The sequence below is a fragment of the Psittacula echo genome, assembly GCF_963264785.1.
Source record: "Psittacula echo genome assembly, chromosome: 18".
Classification (NCBI taxonomy): Eukaryota; Metazoa; Chordata; class Aves; order Psittaciformes; family Psittacidae; genus Psittacula; species Psittacula echo.
Genome location: NC_137754.1, coordinates 2,058,958 through 2,079,213, shown reverse-complemented (window position 1 = coordinate 2,079,213; position 20,256 = coordinate 2,058,958). Strand labels below are relative to the sequence as shown.

Below are 20,256 nucleotides of genomic sequence, written 5' to 3'. Positions count from 1 at the left end.
ACAGTGAATGTTTTTATTGGCATATTGAAGTTCAGTGATTGTATTTTAGTTTTAGCAACATCAACAATTGTCCTCATCTCCTTTGCTTCAACTAAAGAGAAGGAAGTGTTCTCCCAGAAAAACAGAGCATACTATTTTCAGTGAACACTTAAGTGACTTAGACCAGAGATTCCCAAACAGTTCTGGCCACAGAACTCCAGCGTTTTCCCATGATGACCCTCTTTCAGACTTTAGCTGAACACAGTAATGAACACAGACACTGTTACCAAGAGCTGCAGCTGAGGTATGGTAATCACAGTTTGTGAATCACTGATTTAGGCACCTAAATCCCACTGGATTTAAACATGTCATATAAGCACTCTTGAAAACATCACCCAGGGACCACAGGCTGTATCAGTTGGCTCTTCTCGCTGTTTGCAACCGAGCTGAAGGTAACACCTGCACCAGCTTCAAACACAGAACTACAGCATGTTTGTGTTCAGTGGTTAACGTCCATGCAGAGCAACTGCTTCAGTTTAGGTGGGATTTCACATCCTTGCCAGTGCTTTCACACATCCATGCAGAGTATTATTGTTAGACAGTGAAACAAGGCAGGACAGAAAAGGTGAAAGCTCAGAAAGTCAAACATTTTTCCACTCCATACAGTAGCCAAATATTTTCCTAACAGACATCTGCAGTTCCTTCCACGCATACAGTGTTAACAAAACAGCTTCTTCAACAACCCAGAAACATCACCAGAGCCTGTACATCTGCAGTTACAGTCGCCTGTAAAACTGCACTGCCTTGACACTGACAGGACTCCAGAAAGCGGCTGTTTTGGGGAACAAAAACCAGCATGAAGCAAGACTCTTCCTTCAGTTACCCTGTGGTTATCAATCAGCTGGCTCCCCAAGGCCGGGTCCGCAGGCTGAGCAGGCACGTTCCTTCCTGCTCCCTCCTCAGTGCCCCCTCCGCTGTGGTTGTGCTACTTCCTTCCTGCTTCAGGCCTGTGTTTGCTCCGCGCATCTTAGCGGAAGTCAAAAGGTCGAGCAGGCTCTTCCATTCACACCAGTTCTGCGTCGCAGGCTGGCCCCCAGCTGGGGGTTCTGGTGCTGCTGCCTCCCCCAGACCTACAGCACGTTCTGCTTTTCCAGCTTCCTGTTGGCTGGACAAAAGCCTTTTTCCAGGCTCAGTCTCGCAAAGCCATTAAAGGGCAGAGGACAGCTTAAATCAGTGCTGCCTCTTTCAGCTACCTTGACACCATTAGTTAAATTAACTCACAAAGTCATACAGCACCTAATGCGCTTCATGACTAAAGCGCCTTTCTCACCTCAAGGTGATGCTAATGTAGTCCTAACACTTCTGCCACTACCAGGCAGAATTCAGTCGTTTTCCTCCACTATTTCTCAACTACATCCCAGCTTACACTGCAATGGTGTAATTCTGCTCCTCACACACAGCAGGGAGACTGCTCCACTGGATGACTTAGTCACAATATTGTGCTCACATGCCATCATTTGACATGCACATACTGTCATGTCTGTACAGCTTGTGCTGTTGAAAGTGTGCTACAAACACTGTTGTGCAGAGGAATGCAGAGCTGGAAGAAAACACTTCATTTCTCCTCAGTTAATGTGCATATTTCGGATCTATGACCAGATTTTCATGGGGATTTTCGTATTTGCGCTGCCACTGACTTCAGTTACACTTGTGAACACTGGATTTACAGCACTAATGTTCAGCTAAGAGCAGGCTGCACAGCCACACCTTCACCTTGGCCCCAAAATAAAATCAAGCTCAAATTGACTTCATTTCCATACACTTTGGAGAAAATGCTTTATTTTATCAAATCAGTGCCAAAGTGGCTAAGATTTCCCTCTTGAATCTTCACTGCTGATGTGCAAAATGAATTAAAATCAGAGGACCTCAGTTACTGTAAAACTGTTCTGCTCAAAACTCAAGAGAAGGCTCTTTCTACAGATCAACTTGGCTGTTTCAAGAGGCACAACCCAAAAATGCAGCTCACAGTAAGAAATGCGATGTCTATGCATTCTATGAACCTCTAATTCCTTATCACATGCTCATGATTGCAGAATGTCACCCCCTTACTAAGTACTACTGCAAGAACCACAGGTCTTGGGTCCTGCAAGCAGCCACATGTTATTTTTTCCTGTGACTATTTTACATCTTACAGTTGGATATTGTGAAGATTTAAGAGCTAAAAACCCAACCAAACCCCCTAAATTCAGCTCTTTTCACAAGTCTCCAACAAGTAAAATGTACCTGTTGGAAACCACAAAGGTGTGAGGTTATCACATAACACAGCCGTTACCAAATATGCACCAGACGTGAGCATTTAGACCCAATTTCAGCAGATAGCTGACTGAGCCTGGTTCCAAGACCTGCACCTTATATGCTCCTACCACACCAGCAAGAAGTTTTCTGCATGCTCTTCATGTTAACAGAAACAGCCTATGCATATAAACAGTGAGTGGAAACACTTCAAGTGATCCCAAGATGCCTCTTCTAACTCGGAGACAGCTTCAGTCCTCTCCACACACAGTAATCAGTGTTAAAAATAGAAGCAGCGGAACTACTTTCAACACAACTTGCAACACAGGAAGTGAATGAAATTCTATTTAACTATTACTGGCCCAACAGAAGTCACCTTACAAAGTTATGCTGGGCCACTGCTCCAACACTTCCAATGCTCACACAGGACCATTAATAGAGCAGACCAACAGCAAACCAAACATTTCAGAATCAGCAGATTAAATGCTTGTACTGTAAAACTTGACAGCTAAAGCTACACTGATTTGGTGGACCAGCTCATCCCAGCACCCTTAGGAAAACAGGAAACTAACATGCAACATGTTTATCACCTCTTGTTCATACAAGGTTCAGCTCCAGAAACACTTCTCCATTTCAAGAACTATAGGCTTCACCATTTCATTATTTGCAGAGCCATAAAACCAGTTACTAATTCTGCAACTTCAAGACTTGGCTTACTGAAACAGCAAAATGGGAATGGGCACACATAAACCACACGAGTAGATATTTCTGTCGTTCCTAGGTCTAATCCCAGCTCCACTACATAGTCCCAACAGCAGGCTGGAATAACCTGAACGCAGTGCTTATTGCCTCTGCAATGGAGCTGGTCTGCATTACTGGATGCCATGAACACCAGCGTGCCTGGCTAAGGACATCAGCTCATGCACAGAACACCCATCTAACTGCACCTGGAAGTTAGACTTCATAAGGCATTGCACCTAAGCTGGCCCTCATGAATTGCAATAGGTGACTAGTATTATTTAGAATGGGAAGAAATACTGTATATATTTTTAATGGTACCAGTTGAAGCTTTAAAGAAGCAAGAAATATTTTGGTCTAATTCCTTTATCAGTGGTTTAGATACTACAAGACAGAGCTATTACATGAAACATATGTTTCCTTATAGTCTTCCGAATCCCGGCACTTTTCAACTCACATATATATATGTATTTAAATACGTTGAGTCCTGCAAGTAGAAAATGCCAATCAGTTTAAAGTGTCATGCAAAACATACCAGCAAATTTTGGTATACCTGTATGATTATGCACAAGGATGATCTGAAGCAGAGAGGACAAGAGTCCAGTAGGCAGAGCAGATGCACCAAATCCACTGACCCCTTAGAGGATCTGGCTTTATTACTCTAGGCACACATGCTAGTGCTGTATTTTTAACAAGCTAGATCTCTTTCAAAGTCAAGAGGCTAAAAATCCACTTATTTTTCTGGATTTAAACAGTATGGAAATACAACACATAGTATCTCAGCCCCTAATACACAAGCCAAGCACCCAAGAAACAGGCTACGGTAGCCAAGTAGCTGCAACACAGTTTTGCCAGCATCAAGAAACCTAACCACACTTCAAATTGTAATTACTGCAAACTAAGTAACATGCTTGCACTGCCATCCACATCATCAAGTCCTCAGAGTTAGTCTTCCATTAAACTCGGTGACGTTATGGGCTCCAAGAACAAAGAATAAAGCAATCTTCTTTCCTGATTATGCAAGTTTGAAAGCTTACATTTGGCCATAAGTGGATTTTTAAGACTGTGATCAATTTTTGTCAGAAAGAAAACTAAACTAAATGCAGGCTTATGCCAGCTATGCTAAGTGTTACTTAAGTTCCACAACTACCACCTAAACTAGCAATTTAAAGCCAAATTAGAAAGAAATAAGCACATTTTGACCTCCAACAACATTTAAATGATAATGGATTTCTTCTCGGGCAATAAGCAGTTAGTTAGTGTTCATATGCTGAAGCTTGGCAAGGGAACCTTTCTTGTGGGCTGCTTTGGAGCCTGTTCTTTTCTTTAAGATGTTCTAATTTAAATGCAGATGTAGACTTCTTCACACTAGTGGGTTTTGTTACCAAAAAAACAGTCTTAGCTGTAGCAGAAGGAAGTGACAGAAAGAGGACTCGCACACTACGCACCGCTCGAGTTCCACATCTTACACCGTCTCTTTTTCACTGCACAGCAATATGTGCAAGCACTCCAAAATATGAGATTAGAGCACTGACGCCCTCCCCCCAAAGGCCTTTACTGGTTCATGGCTTAGCACAAGTGCTTTCCAACTTTTTCCTCTATAAAATCCAACATCCCCCCCCTCCCCAAGTCATTCTTCATGCATTTCCTCTCCCTTTAGGGCACGGTCATTTCCAGGAGACATTAAATATTGGTAGCTTTTTCCTGTGCAAATTAGTACGTCTTCACTTTGGAGCTAGAGAAGAATATGAAATCCTGCTGAGCCAGCATCCCATAAGGCTTCTGTCACAAAGACAGTTAAATACAGACTAGTTTCCCAAAGCTTTTTTGCAACTTCATGTCCTATGGAGAGGGTTTATGATATTCCCCATATTCCCCACCTAATCCCATTCTCCTCTACAGATATGTTAGCTTTGTTAACCCGTTTTGTTAACAGTTTGTTTTCCACAGTATGCACGCAGAACGAGTACAATAACTTGTGCTATTTCTCAAACATCCAGTCCACATCCTGAGTAATTACTTCTTCTCAGCCTTTCACCTAACCCCTACCCTCTGGCTTACATAACTGCATTCTAATGTGGAAACAGTTGCAACGGTCTGATTTGATTTAGAAAACCATTTTCTCTCCTAATAGACTGGTTTCACATAATCAGTAAATTTGATTCACTGGAGAAAAATGGGACTCTTCAGCCTAATTCATTCTTTTCTATGTGACAATTCCTATCCCTGTTTACTGATCAGCAAGCTATTCTTCTGTCCTGCCATGTGAAGAATATTTACACAAGTGCAAAAGAGCTGCTGCAAAGAAGTAATTTATGAAGTGGGGAAAGCTGACAAATGACAGCTCCCCTGTGCAAGTAAGAGGTCTGGAGGAGTAAAAGCTTTCTGCAACAGAAACGAGAACTATTCCAGCATAACCACTGTGCCTCTAAATTAAACTGTAATCAAGAGCTGAAGCAAGTTCAGCATGCTCAGAGCAGTCGTGGCATTAGCAGCAATGGCACTATCAATCAATGGAAGCACCACATTGCAGGAAAAACAATATGCATGTTTAACCAGTTTTTGTTATCACAGGTTAAAAAGTAAACTCAAGAAATTCACCATATTTACAAGGTCAGAGAAATCACATATTTACCACTGTAGCAGCACAGCAAGCTACTCAGTGCTAAACACCTGTACCTTTCTGCTCTGCATAGAGACCTGCTAAGGATCCTGTAGACGATTTCTTTTATTGCGCTGTTTCAGCTATAAAGGCTACAAACTTGACCTCTGGGTGGGTCTTTGTTTTGGTTTTAAAACTTAAGGTGATGAGTCTTAAAATACCTTTTGCATTAGAAAGCACTGTGGATCTGTTAAAGACCAGGAAACAACAGCTTTGGATAAGGGGATAGCCTCAATACCTGCTAATTACTGCAGCAAAGCCAACTAACTATTGACTAACTTAGCTTACTGCAAGCATAGACAATATCCAGAATTACTAACTCATCAAATACGATTTGATTCCAGTATTGAGGCCTGCAGATGTTATCAGTGTTTTAGTTTTAGCAGGTCCTCAAATATATAATTTGTTTTTACAGACCTATATATTAGCAAGGATAATCCAAATAAGCTCCTAAGGTGTTAAAACTCAAAAAAAAGCAATATATATCTCCACTAAAAAACCCGCACCTTACTCAGAAGTCACCAAGTCCAAGCTCATGTGCTTGCTAAAACTCAGCCTGTAAACAGTAACTAGAAGTTATTGTGTGTACTTATGAGTCAGGAAATGCACACACAGCTTTAAAAGCACACTCGACAGCATTAATTTTTAAACAGATATGGAAGTGACTTGGAGCAGAATTTAAATAGCATCTTTAACGCTCTCCTAAGAAAATAAGCGAGTTCTCTTTACAAAAATCGCAGTATGAGTTTATGCAAGAGTAACAATTTCAGCTGAAAGTCTATACATCAGTGCTACAGAGACAAAACAGCCGTTACAGTCCTAAGAAAAGGAAGCCATGGAGTGTTTGAGTGTTCACAGCATTGAGTATCACCTAACTGTGAGTTAGCCACAACAGAAGGATGCCTTCAGCATCGTGATGGTTAAGGTATGACGCAGGAGACCTACATTCACTTTTACCAGCTTTATGACTGCAACTAGTTAAAAACTGAAGGAACAAACATTCACCCACATCCGTAAGCACAGTGAATGCTCACGCAAGCTTTTTCTCACCCTGTTCACAGCACCTTTGCTCCTCTAACTGTATTTTGAAAGTCAGAGAATAAACTGCCTGCCTTACAGCAAACACCAAACAGCATCCAGATTATACTGCCACACATTCTATACACACAGACAACAATGTACCACACTGCTCAACGCTCGACGACGCACATCTTGTGGCTATCAGAACTCTCAAAACAGGACAAGCAGCTACAAGACACGGTGCTCGCAACAGCTGTGCCTCAGTCCACCTTGGATGAACACACTGGAGAGCCTCTAAAAAGTTTGAGAGGAAATACGCAAAGAGCAATATAGAAATAATAAATACAGAATAATAAAGATCATAAATACAATAAATATAGAAATAATAATTATAGAATAATATAGTAAATATAAATATAATAAATATAGAAATAATAAATATTGAATTTATCAAGTGAGCAAGACAATTCTGATCCTATAGTCTAAAAGAGACTTCAGGCATTTCTAATTACTGGTTTGTTTAGCATTTGCATAACTAGTGTGGAAGGTGGAGTGTGCAGGTGTTTGCTACTAGCAAAGTAGTGCATTTGCTCTACATCAGCAGACATTTGGGGGAGGAAAATAAGAGCTCAGACAACAGGAAACAAAATGAATGGTAAATCTGGAGGAAAGGAAGAAAGAAGCTTCAAGGACAACAAGGAAAAAAGGTCAGGAAAAGTCAAGACAAAGCGACACTTCAGTACACCAGGTTAGGTGTTTAAAGGCATGGCTTCAAAACACTGCAGACTAACACTGGCTTCACCTTGGAAGAGATCAAGAGCAAACCAGATTATTTTATATATACATACACTCCCATGAGTACATGTTCAGTGAATACCACGTTCGGGTTATATTTGTTTGCTTTATAGGGTGCCCACAATCTTCGAGAAAGATTGTCTCTACACTGTGAATACCTGAAGTGTCTGACACACTTGGAATATTTGAAGTCATTGATTCTTACAAAAGGAAAAAAACCCTTATTTTAATTCAATTCCTGACAAGGTGAGAGGTTTTGCTGAATTTATTCACCTTAAATTATTACACACATTTTAAATGTAAAGGTGCCTTCATAGCAACAGTTCAGTTAACTAAATGTCAGGTGAAACAAATTGCACTTAGAGTGATCAGGCTCCAAAAGCTCACACAACCAGAGTTTGATCCTGGAAGCGCGGCACTGAACAGAATCCCCAGCTGAGGCAAAAGGGCCATTCTTTGTGCAGGTATCTCTTGAACTGGTATTGGAATCATACGCACTGATGGCTCCAACCACTTTTCTATTTGTCTGTATGACAAACTAGGGACTTAAGAAAGTTAAGATGCTCACTATCAGCATCCAGAAAAGGCTGTCCGGTATTTCCCCTTTGTGACAAACCAGTAACTGCTGCTTCTTGGGCGGAGCGGAAAGCAAATGAAGATCTACTGAAACTAGCCAGAATGTGATTCTGCTTTTACTCTTACGTTTACAAGTCTCACCACAGCTGCTTCCCCGGTAAGCTGTTTATTCATAAGTGGTGCAATTAGCAATTCCCCAAAGACTCCCATCACTGCTGTGAGAAAGCAAGCCTCTATTGGAACTCTGCTTCTGAAGTTCCTATCTATTGATTTGGATTTCACCCACCCCCTTTTATCAATTAGTTTGACTACAAACTGACTAGGATGATTAACTCTTTGGAATCCTTTCTCTTTGCTTCTCTCTGAAAAGAACAAGGGACTGGAGGCAAGATGTTGGACTTAGGACTGACATAGCTATCGCTTACCCATCAGATGTTCACAACACACACACAGTTAATCAGAACAAATACCACAGATACATTCCACAGGGGTTTATATACCATTTTAGCCTACTTTGGGAGGTAACAGTAAGTGTTCTGGAAAGTAACACCAGTTCTACTGCTTGGGAGCAACACACAACACCATTTTCAAGACAAATTCTACTTAAAATCATAAATACTGGAAATCATTTCTCGCCATTACCTAGGCTGAGAGTTCTCCTCATACATCCGCTCCTTCCCTTCCTTGAAAAGGCTGATGGTCTGCTTGGTTTTCTTCATCAAGTTCTCCATGAACACGCGGAAATACTCGTTTTCTCCCAGGATCTCCATCTTCCCCTCATAGCGCGACAGGATGGTTCGGAGATGCTGGTAGGTGTCAGGCAGCAGATCTAGGATATAGGGTGGGCTGTTCTTCAGCGCCAGTTTTGGGTTCTGACACAAACGCACCACCTACGGTTAATGAAGAAAAACCAATTTTGAAAACTTGAGAATAGGAAGCAGTGATCAGATACTGAAACACAATTCAGTGTTACAAACACAACACACTGAAATGTTCACTTGCAACAAACCAGCAAGAAAGAACTAACTCAAAGGAATTTTTTCTGTGCTAGAATGAGAAGTAAGCTGCAGCATAGTAGATGTGGTAAGAAAAGTCTGGGTAAAAGTTTAGCTTGCAAGAACTCATGTCCACAGTTATGCATCAACGTATGTTATGCTGTCAGAAGCATACTCAGAACATCAGTTATTTAGAACATCAGAACTACTGTTAGAACATCAGTTATGCTTCTAACTTCTGTTGGATGAATTTCAGAGCAAATCCAGACTCTTCACAGTGATTTCTGTGGGTTTGCTTGGTTTTATTTTTCTAATGACACATCCACAGTGATACTAGGAATTAGATTAAAGAGTTATTAAATGACCTAAACCTGTCTTCCACTTGGCATACAACTAAACATCTTACTTTTCCTCCTTCCAAGCCACATGTGCTCTATTTATATTTTAGCAGCAAGATCACATATTCTCAAGGCTAAGAACTGGAATCTATTAACCCACATTTTGTGTGTTCTACAGTGAATTTATGGGATCATTGACAAAATAATTTCAGGCACTTTTGCATTCCTTACTTAAGGCCCAAGTAACAAGTAGAATACTCCTGTTCAGGACTCACAAGCAATACAATAGTCCTACCTGTACACACTCAAATCAGGATGCAAGCTGAACTGAATACAAGTCTTTAACATACAGGAAGCTTACATGCCAAAAGCTCATGATAGTAAGTTTATGTAACAGGGGAGGATAAAGGAAACCACTTCATCATCCACCATAGCCAAAATTTTCCATTATCTAGACTCAGAGAATGATAGAGATAACAGCAAAGTTAGTGGTGCACTTTCTGTTATAAAAAGGGCTGAAACTCTAGAGCCGCAAGGCCAGTTTCAGATGGAGTTTACAGGCAGAGAACCAGAAGCTGGTATAGTCTTAGTGCACACGAATGAGGTCTAAACTAATGACACTGCAAGGTACAAGGGCATTGCAGGTATCAGTGTGGTGCTGCAGAACGCAAAGCTTAAGGGAAGTGGATAAGAAAAAGTGAAAGAACCATCTAACGTCCTTTTGCAGTACATCATTTCCACAACATGTTGTGAAACCTTCAAGCGGAATCGACTAGTTCCCTACAACGCATACTTAAATACCTACTTCCCTTAAACACTTACATGCTGATGGCAAACAAAGTAATTTATTCTGAAACAGTGCTTTAGCATTTAACTTTGCCATTCAGGGTATATGCAAAAAGCAACCTTGTCAAGTGACATCTTCAATTATATCCGACTTACAGTAGTGCTTCTAATGAGAGCTCACTGAGAAAGATTCAATCTCAGTGCAGAGAACGCGGATCAAAAGTCAAAGAGAAAAATCTGACTGCCATTAAAAGGATGACGTGCCTAAAAAAGCCTCTGCAAGAACACATGGAAAACTCCTGCCACAATTTTCCTCCCATTTTGAAGAGGCTGCCACAGTCTAGATAAGGAGCTGGATGGGCAGACAACTGACTTACCCAGTTCATTCTGATGCCTGAACTTCTGTGAACATTGCACAACAAACAACATCAACAGACTGAGTCAACACACTTGTGCCCTGAATAGAACCTGCTTCACTGTGCAGCATGAATAAGTTCAAAATCTGCTCCTCAGACACAGCTGAGTTGTGCTGTGCACAGCAAAACCTTGTTTTCAGAAATTTATTTCTCTTTTTATCCAACAGAAATCGGTTATTACACATTTTAAACCCTTAACAGAAACATAGCTCTGATGAAGCAGCCACATTAAGCAAGCATACACGTCTCCCTGTCGTCTGTAATAGGAAACAGTTTGGCTGTTACCCCGTGAAAATACCCAGCTACAGAAGCAGCAGACCCACTGTGTTGCTGTCATGTAACAAACCAGTAGCAATGCGGAAAAACTTCCCCACAGCAGGAGCAAGTTCCGCATCCTCATAGCCTCCATAGAAATGTTTCCTAAGCAGTGATTTGCGAAGATACCTCAAATAGTTAACAGAAAGGCCAAAACTGCTGTGATTTTATTATCAAATGAGCTGCTTCATTTGCCACCTAGGCCAAAATTTACTCAGAGAAGCATTTAAATAAAGCTACGGAAGCAGAAACTGCTGCCTCTTGAGCAGACTTGGTCATTTCATAACAGGAGCAACAAAACCAGTTGTATTCTGCTTGTTTCTCAAAGTGTGCACTTGCAGCATCATGACAACGTCAAAAGGAATGTTCCCAGCCCTGGGAACAGCTGCCCCTCAGTAAGCTACCCTGCCTCGCACAGGGACCAGCAACGTGGAAGGGAATTGAGCAAAGAGCAGCAAGTACTTTCAGTTAGGTGGGATGGCAACACACACAAGCAATCCGTTACCATCCAAACTCATCCGCGTTTGCCTGGCTTACACTTTATTCGCTCAGGAACAAGCCTTTTATGGAGATATTTTTTGGTTTTTAGAAACACCAATAAAGCATTTCAAACTCAGCACAAAGAGTCTAAGAGACTGTGAAGAAGCCTAAAATTGACTGATTTTCATTTTCCAACCTCAAGAGAAGAAAATACTAGAAACAAACCATTTCCTCCCTCAGTTTTGAGGCAAGAATCTGTTATCTCCTCACTCGAGGAAAAAAGTCTCAAGCAGATTTTCTAGGCCTGGAACTGAGTCTTTTCCCTCAAGACTCTTCAGCTTGCCTTGACTTGTCTCTGGATGTAAAACATTCCCATTCAGCACTGCTTCACTAGGCTTGCACAAATAAAGGAACTGGGTAACCAGTGCATGGAAGCAGTGACACTAGATAGCAAGCGCTGTCACAGGCACAACATGTACATAACCTGAGAGAACACAGCAAGAACCAGCTAATCTAAACACTGCAGTCCAGTTATGCAGCTGGATTAGGAGCATGTTAGTAGAAGTAAGAAAGAAGCATTCGAGAAAGAACAAGATACCTAAGCAAATGCACTCATTTAACAATGCCCAGTATTTGTTAGGAAGGGCAGAGAATGCAGCTTAACAAACCTATACAAATTGTCACTCACCTGCTGTCCTCCAACACACCCTGAATCCCCCCCTCTCAGCTTCCTCTCTGCCCATCCCATCCTCTTTCCCCATTTGCTCATCCCCAGCCTCACACATGAAAAAGCCGGTGCCAGCCTGCTTGCTGCAGCCATTGGTACAGCACCCCACTTCTTGTTCAGGCAGAAAGCCCCCAGCACAGACACCACTTACCTGCTTGCCTCAAACAGGCAACAGTGCTTAATAGGCCCCCAATGTACTTCCGTGCCGAATGATCGTTTTCCCCTTCCAGCTCAGACCCCTTCTTCAGCACAGTTCTGAAAAGCCATAGTCCTTTCCTTCCTTTAAGATCTAAATAAGTACCTTCTTTACTAAAATCACATCCCATTTCATCTTAAGCCAGCAGCAAAAAGAAAACCTACTCAAAAGTCTCTTATCTCCTGCTGAATTTGCATTTGGCCTCTCCTCTACTTACAATGAAGGTGACCTACAGTGGCATTTCTCTGTATCAGTTTTAGAAACCGAATGGTATCGGTACGCTGTTTGGAGAAGCTTTATCTCAAAGCTTGTTTTCCTCCTCCATGTCTTGCTGCATGTACTCTTATCACTTTTCTGCTACATCCTTTATACCTCATCCTGAGTGGCTCACAAGTACACACCACCAATTCTTCAAATAGAATCCACAGCAATGAACTCAAAGGGTTTGCATTATCTGCTGCCCAGATCACATTCATAAGAACTGATCTGTAATTTCATCCTTTGGTGTAAAAAATAGGAATTGTTTTCACCAGCCAATACATTGTATGTTTCTTACACTAAACACTGTTTTATTTGCTAAACACAATGAGGAGATGAGTCTATTATGAGCATAATAAAGCCAAACTAATAGCAGCTCCTCCCACCGGCACTAATCTATACTCTTGACTAGGTTCAGGACACTGCAAGGAAATTGCTATGCTGCTGTTCGTCACTGCAGGCTCACAAGGTATCTGACAATGCATTCAGCTTCCAAAGACACACTTCACCCCTATTCCATAGATAACCACAAAAACATCACTGAAGGTGAACAACCTGCTGCACAGGGATGAAATGGGTTACTTGATGCCCATGCTTTCTATGTGTCCACATGCAACTGTGGCAGGAACAGTCAGGGCTGACAAACACTAGAACTTGAAGCAAAAGGAATCCATGTCAGGCAGCTTATGGAGAACATTATGGGGAAAATATCTGGACAAGAATCAACTTGCATAGGAAATTCATCAGTCACATCTGAAAACAGAGATGCACGAATGCTGTGACAGCACCAGCTGATTATGCAGACTTAACGAATCAGGTCATGAATGTACCGTACGCACATAGATACAGCTCTGAAAAGCAAACACATCATCTATTAAACATGCTCACAAGCATTTGTTTGATTTGCACTTATAATTTCATTTCTTGGCCCAGAAAACCAACCCATTTTCAATACTTCCCATGCGTTCACCCTTTCTCACCACTGGTTTCACAAGGACTATGTCTGCCTGGCAACTTGCTACACTACTAAAAAGATGTTTAATTCAGATGTGTGCATGAGTACAACTGAAGTCTAATTGAAATGTGAAAGGCTTTTCACAACCAGATCTTTCCTCTTGTACAAACCAGACTGAACAACCAACGCTTTAAGCCTTTAAAAATTAAGCCTATACATCAATGTTTTCAGATGCTGCCCTGTCAGGGCACATTTAAAAGAGTTTTCTTTAACTCGTGACAACTACAACAGTAGCCTTGGCTTTTCTGTCAGTGATACGGCGGAGAGGGTATACAGCCAAAGGCTGGCTGTGCAGATCTAAAGCTGTGAAAGTACCCACCCCACACTAAAGCATCCCACTGCAATTCCAAATGCCAAGGTAAGGAAGAGGCTGTTTTCAGGCCAACCTTTTCCTTTGACCAGACCAGGTTACGAGGTCAAACACAGGTTGACATTCACATCCATATCACATGCACGAGAAGGAAGATGTGCACTCTTACAAGTTGTACCTGCAAGTTAAACTTGAGGATCACGTTTCCATGCTCAAACTACCTTTCCCACAGTAGCAGTTATGTTTGCCCTCAATGTTTGTAAGAGAGCCACTGGCACCTCTCAAAAGACTTTCTTCTTTATCCCAATCTCTCTCTGTAGAAGGTGATCAAAGCTCATCACAAGCACAGCAAGGCACAACTATAAACCATGTCTTCTGTTGAGCCAGCCAACACAAAGTGATTTCTTGGCATGAACACGATTTAGTATGTCCTTAAAAACATCACCTGCTCTGCCTGCTTCGGGATTTACTGCAGGAGATTCAGACGCTGCATGGATAAGCAACGCAGGGAAAAGAGAAAGAAAAGTTGACATGCATAAGCCTGTAGGGCACCAGGATGAAGTGTGCCCATCAGCCCTGCTTGCTCTGCTCCCAGAGGGGAAGAAGGCAGCAAGGTGACACTCCCTAAGGACCGGAGGCATCTTTGCCAATGTTTTTACTCTGCACTACTTTTAGGGCCCTGAACCCAGCATTATAGAACGCACTGCATGTTTTAGCCTCAATTCTCAGGGCTGAACAGTAGTAACATGAAAGGATCAATCAAAACCCCAGGAAAAACACTGGAGGATATTTATTTTATGCCCACTTCTGGATGCTCACTTTCTGGGCCTCTGATAAGCAATGCCAGCATTCACTAACATCTCATCATTCTTGAAACAATGGATTTACCAACACACCCAGCCAGGCTAGTACATCACTTGCCTCACTCCATCACACCACTGGGCCAAACCGTCTGGTGTCCTGCCCCTGTCAGTAGCCATTCCCTGGCATTATAAGAGGTGGAGAAGGGGAGAGTCTTAATGACCCTAGAGCGTAGTGCCCTGCATAAAGGTGTAGGGCTGTAAGATGGCCTTTCCAATCCCTGCACCACAGGTTCTCATTACTTAACGTTAGATTTCATACCTATTTATCTTTGCATAACTACACGCATTCACTGCAGGTAGGGTTTTATTCAGACTTTTATGGGGGTTTTTATCAGAGTCCCAGTTAAAGGTTTTGTGTTGAGCTCAGTAACACGGCCCCATTGATTAAGAATAACCCAAACCGGCACAAAGCAGATGTTCAGCCTTACCCACACACCAGGCTCTGCCACAGGCCAAAGCTCACCTTCAGACAAACAAATCCTAGATTCCTCCCTCGTGCAGTTATACCCAGGTAGGAATTCCTATTGCTGCCGGCACCAGGATACACCTGCAGCTCCCTACCACGCCTCGCCCATACCCCAGCACCTACAAGGTACAAACCCCTGATCCTCTTGAGCAGGTCGGCATCCTCCATCTCAAACCTTCCCTTCCTTTTCCAGCCTGCTCCCTTCCACAGCCCTGCACGCACCTCATCCCTTACAGAGCTGCTCTTCCCTGTCCACACCTTCCGATCTCCACATCCCACTCCCATCCCGCTTCCGGCGTCTCTTCCACCGCATACCTGTCCACCAGCTCCCACTTCCTCCCCTCGCCAAAGTACTGCACCCATTCCTGCGCCCATACAGCTCTCACCCCAGCCCCTCAGCTCTCTACCCCCAATTCAACCCTGCAAACCCCTGCAGTTCCAGGCTTACCTCAGTCCCCAGATCCAGCCCAGCCTCTCCAGGACAGCCCTACCCCAATCCCCACCCCGCCTCCCCAGCCCAAAGCCCTTCTCCTCAGCCCTACCTCAACCGACAAGTCCCGCTTCCGCCCCAGCCCGACCACCCGGAGCCGCCCCACGGCCCGACACCCCCTCCGGGCCCACCTTGTCCATGAGCTTCCAGCACTTCTCCACCATCTTCTTGTCCACGGCGCCGGGCTGGTGCGGGCCGAGGTGGTGGTGGTGCGGCTGGAACGCGTCCTTCATGAGCCCGATCAGCCCCCCGGGGCCCTTCTTCAGCGGCGCCGACATGAGGACGGCGCGGGGGCGGGGGGCGGCCGCGAGCGGGCCCACACCCGCGCCCGGCCCGTCCCCCCCGTCCTGCACCGGGCCTCGGCCCTGCAGGACAACCGGACGTGAGGCCGCTCCCGCGGGCCGGGCCAGACCGGGCCGGGCAGAGCAAGGCGGCGGCAGCGGGAGCCGCGGGCGGTGGCGGCAGCGGCAGCAGCAGCGGGGGCGCCCGGCTCCAGCGTGGCTCCGCCCTCCTCCCCGGACACGCTGCGCTCTGATTGGCTGGACTGCCCCCTCCGCCTGGGACGAACCGGCGCTGATTGGCCGGTACCCGCGGCCGAGGGAGGGGGAGCGGGGAGAGCCTCGGCCCGTCCGCTAGGCCCCGCCCGGCTGCCGTAGCACAGGCGCAGGGCGGCGACGAGGGCGGTGCGGCCGCCATGTTTGATGAGGGCGGGCGGGGCGGGGCGCGGTCGCCATGGGAACGGCGAGGGCCGCGCCTGGGGAGGGCAAAGCCGGGCCTGGCTGAGGGAACCGGTCGCGGTTCCGTTCCCGAGGGTGCGGAACGGGTTCGGTTCCCGTTTCCAGGAGCAGGTTCCCGTTTGTTCGAAGGGCCGAAAGGGGAAGGCAAGCCCGTGTGCACACAGGGTGAGAGCAGGCAGAGCAGGGAGAGAAACGAAACCTTTTAGAGCTGACAGCACCAAACCTGCAGAGATCATGGCGTGTGCTCAGTTCTGGGTCTTCGCTGCCTTCAGATCCTCTTTTCAGCCTCCTTCCTCCTGCCTGTTGGCTCCTGGTGAGTTCTCGCACAGCGCAAGGCGTGCTGAGGTATGGGATGAGCAGGGCAGAGCAGCTGCAGCACGCAGCACCAGGTACAGGAGAGGAGCCCTGCATACATCAGTTATTAAACTGTCTTGATTTTACTGCCTTTGGTAAATATTTCTGGGACAGGCTTTAAAGCTTCGTCTGGTTTTAATTACCTGGGCAAATTTTCCTCAGGATTATATCGACCTCAAATATGTCAATGTTTATTGAGGCCGTGTTCCTGAGGCTTTTCCCATTAGGTGCTAATGGATCCTGGCTAATAGTCAAGCCGGATTGACCACCGGAGGGTGCCGGAATACCACAAGTACCTGGCGAGAGGGCTGGGGAGGGTAACACCAACTTTGTGGAGCAAAAATCACCATGGCCCCAATCCAAAGAGATCAGGGAACGTGCTTGAGCAATTGCATTCCCAACCATCTGCTTCCCTGGGTATGATTCACTCCTCGTTACAGCTGTGTTTCTATATGAGGCTTCAAGCAAAGGGTGCTTCTGCCTGGGACTGTGCCCTCCCTGCAGGACAGAAGAGCCAAGCACCTCTTTGCTTTTATCCCTCAGGCCCATGATGGGGATGGGGCCATTGTCAGCACAGTGATCCCTCGCCACGGCTGCACTGGAAAGCCACATCGTGCTGGTCGAGTGTGTCTTGGTGCCTCTGGCTGTCCATGTGCATCTCATGTATGTATGGCTGTGGGCAAGAGCAGCGTTTAGGTCCCAAGGCAGGCTTCCCCTGGGCCAAGAGCTGCTCTTGGCTCTGCCCCTTCCTTCTTCCCTCTGGCTGCAGAAAGAGAAGCACTGCGAAATGGCACTGGAGGTTAACGTGCCAAAAAGAGCCCCTGAGTAAGGCTGGAAGGAGCCAGGGGCCGGGCCAAGCAAGGGATGCTGTGGTGGGGAACCCCCCTGGAAGTGCTTCTTTAGCACAGCGCTGGGCTGAGACAAAGGGGAAGTTTCTTGCTATGAGATTCACTCTCGTTCAGGCAAGGCTTGGAGCCAGGTATGGGCTGAGGCAGTGTCCACATCCCCTTGGCTTTGGGAGCAGAGAGGCTAGGAACAAATCACTGCTGGTCTGATGCACCAAGAAGGTATTGGGCAGGGAATAGCCACCCAGTATGGTGTGGATGGTGCCCTTTGCCTGCCTGTGCTCAGGCCAAGGTTGTGGTGTGGCTCACCTGGCAGGAAGCACATTGTCCCGAGGGCAGTCCTGGGCGTCTCTGGCTTGCTGTTCCTTGGAGGGACATGACCTGGCAGGCAAAAGCTGACAGTGAAGGGCTCAGGCACAGGCTGTGGGACCTGGAGGAGGCACTGGAGCAGGCACAGAGACAAGCGAGATGCTCATGAAGGTGAGGGCAGAAGTGGAAGGGGGCAGTGGCACAAAGCCAGACAAGTTTACCCCACCTTTCCCTTCGGCCTTGACCACTCAGCCCCAAACCACCCTGCTGCTGGCTAGCCCTTCTGCCTCCTATGCTTTCAGCATGCGAAGGCTCTGCATACAGACTCATATAGATGCCTGTATTCAACACAGGCAGAAATTCCCCTGCTTCCAAAAGGCATTCCCTTGCCATTTCCATTAGTGCTCGAGAAGAGCTGCTTTCAGCAGAGGTAAAACCTCAGGCAGAGGTTTGCGGTCTTTGCCACATGCAAAACTCTGCTCATTTTCACTCTCCCACGCCCGACAGAGAGGTAAAACTTTCCCTCCAGGGCTTCCCCCTGCCCCCGGCATCGTCACAGCCCTGCCAGGCAGGGAGAGGATGCAGATAACTGCTTCTCCTGTGTCACCAAGGTGACACAAAAGGGTGTGTGATTGAGAAACGCTCTCAATGCTACTTGTACACCCCAAGTCCTCTGTTGAGGACCGACAGAAGTCCTTTACAATGTTAAAAAAAGTATGAAATCAGCTTCCTTTAATCATCCTTTTGCTGTAATTAACTAGGAACAACATTACACTGGTGACTAGAATAACTCCTGGCCAGCTCTAAGGTGGCCTGTGCCATCTGTTAGTCCTCACTTCATCTGCCACCTGCCTTGTGTGCAAGCACCAAGCTGTTTCTCCTTGCACTGTCCCGCTGGGTGGGAATAAAGGGAGGCTCAAACCCCAAGGATGGTTTATTTGTGGGTATAGAGTATGCCACGGCCATAGGAGCAACTGCAGAGATGAGCAGGGTTTAAGGTGTTTTGTGATGGCTTTGGTGGATGAGCACAAAGTTCCCTCCTTGTTTGTCTTTGGAGATGCCTCCTAAACATGGCTCTGAAGCAGTTTTTCCTACTCTTTAAGGATATACAATTAACAGATGAGGCAGAGGCAAGAAGAGACACAAACACAACGGAATAGTTTTTAACCTGGCTTGATTAATGCTGTCAAGTTGCACATCTGAGTGTGAGCTCAGTGGGACTGTTGCTTTTGTTTAATACCACAAGACACCTCAGTCTGGATTGTTGCATTACAGTACAAATAAAAACCAGAAACAAAACCACATCTGCATCATACAAGGTGAGAAGAAGATGAGAATTCTAAATATTTACAGAGAAGGGCAAGGGGGGAAACCACAAAAAATATTTACATAAAAATACAGGAGCTTGTCAGCATATACATTTTACACCAGTTCACAAAAAAAGACACTATAAATTAAAGTGAAGGGAACCCAAGACTTTCTGCGAGGTTTTTCTCTCATGCGGCTCAGGGAAAGAAAAATCAAGTCTTTTACAGCAGGAAAATGAACTGCAAAACAACCCTTTCCTCCTCCCTCCCCACAACCGGATGAGGCAAGGCTCCACACATACAGGTTTCATGTCTGTTGAGACCAGACCATGCCTTTCACCATCAGGGATCTGCAGCACGAGGCTCTGGGGAAATTGCTGCTCTCCTAAGCTGCCTCTAAGGGAAGCAAAACAGGTTCTCATCCACATTTCCTAATGCTTCAGTCAATGTACTGATGACCAGAGTACACATGAGGGTCTGTCCCTTTCTGGAGGTAAAGAGGAACAGCAGGTTTTCAAGTTGGTTTTGGTTTGGTGCAGCAACTTACTACCACTGTGCAACCCTTACTGACCCCCCCTTCAAAAGATGAGCATAAAGCCAGGACCTCTGGAAAGACATAGGCACAAAGTTGTGTTTTGTCTGTGCATATAGATTTCACCTGATAAGACTCTTTAAAAGGGAGACATTAATGCTTTACTTAAGACTTCATAGGGGCTAAGTCCTCATTACCCAACATCTGCACTCCCCCTTGCTCTAAAGTCTCTGCTCTAAAGCAGAGGTGACAATCCAGTGTCACCTGCATGCATTAGGGAGAACCTTGGCTGGAAATCTGGGAAGTGGCAATTTCAGAGGCAGACAGCTTGTGGCAACTTAGAAGGGTGTTATTTAACAACATAGCTGCTTGTCATACCACTGGAGATAGGGTCAGGCAAAGAATTACTACTCGGAGCAGAACGGGACTTGCAGTAAGACTGTTCTTTGTGTTGC

General features: G+C 45.2%; 1 protein-coding gene across 3 annotated transcripts in view; it reads right to left on the bottom strand.

Annotated features, from left to right (window-relative positions):
- CBL (Cbl proto-oncogene) overlaps nucleotides 1–16,202 on the bottom strand; it is a 38,311-nt gene extending 22,109 nt beyond the window's left edge. For all 3 annotated transcript variants that reach the window (XM_080631770.1, XM_080631772.1, XM_080631771.1), the window contains exons 1-2: nucleotides 15,849–16,202; nucleotides 8,705–8,952 (exon numbers count right to left, since the gene is read on the bottom strand). In XM_080631770.1, the coding sequence (XP_080487896.1) occupies nucleotides 8,705–8,952; nucleotides 15,849–15,995 (395 nt within the window). In that variant the 5' untranslated portion in view covers nucleotides 15,996–16,202. The remainder of the gene's footprint in view (nucleotides 1–8,704; nucleotides 8,953–15,848) is intronic.
- Between the last annotated feature and the right edge of the window lie 4,054 nt (nucleotides 16,203–20,256).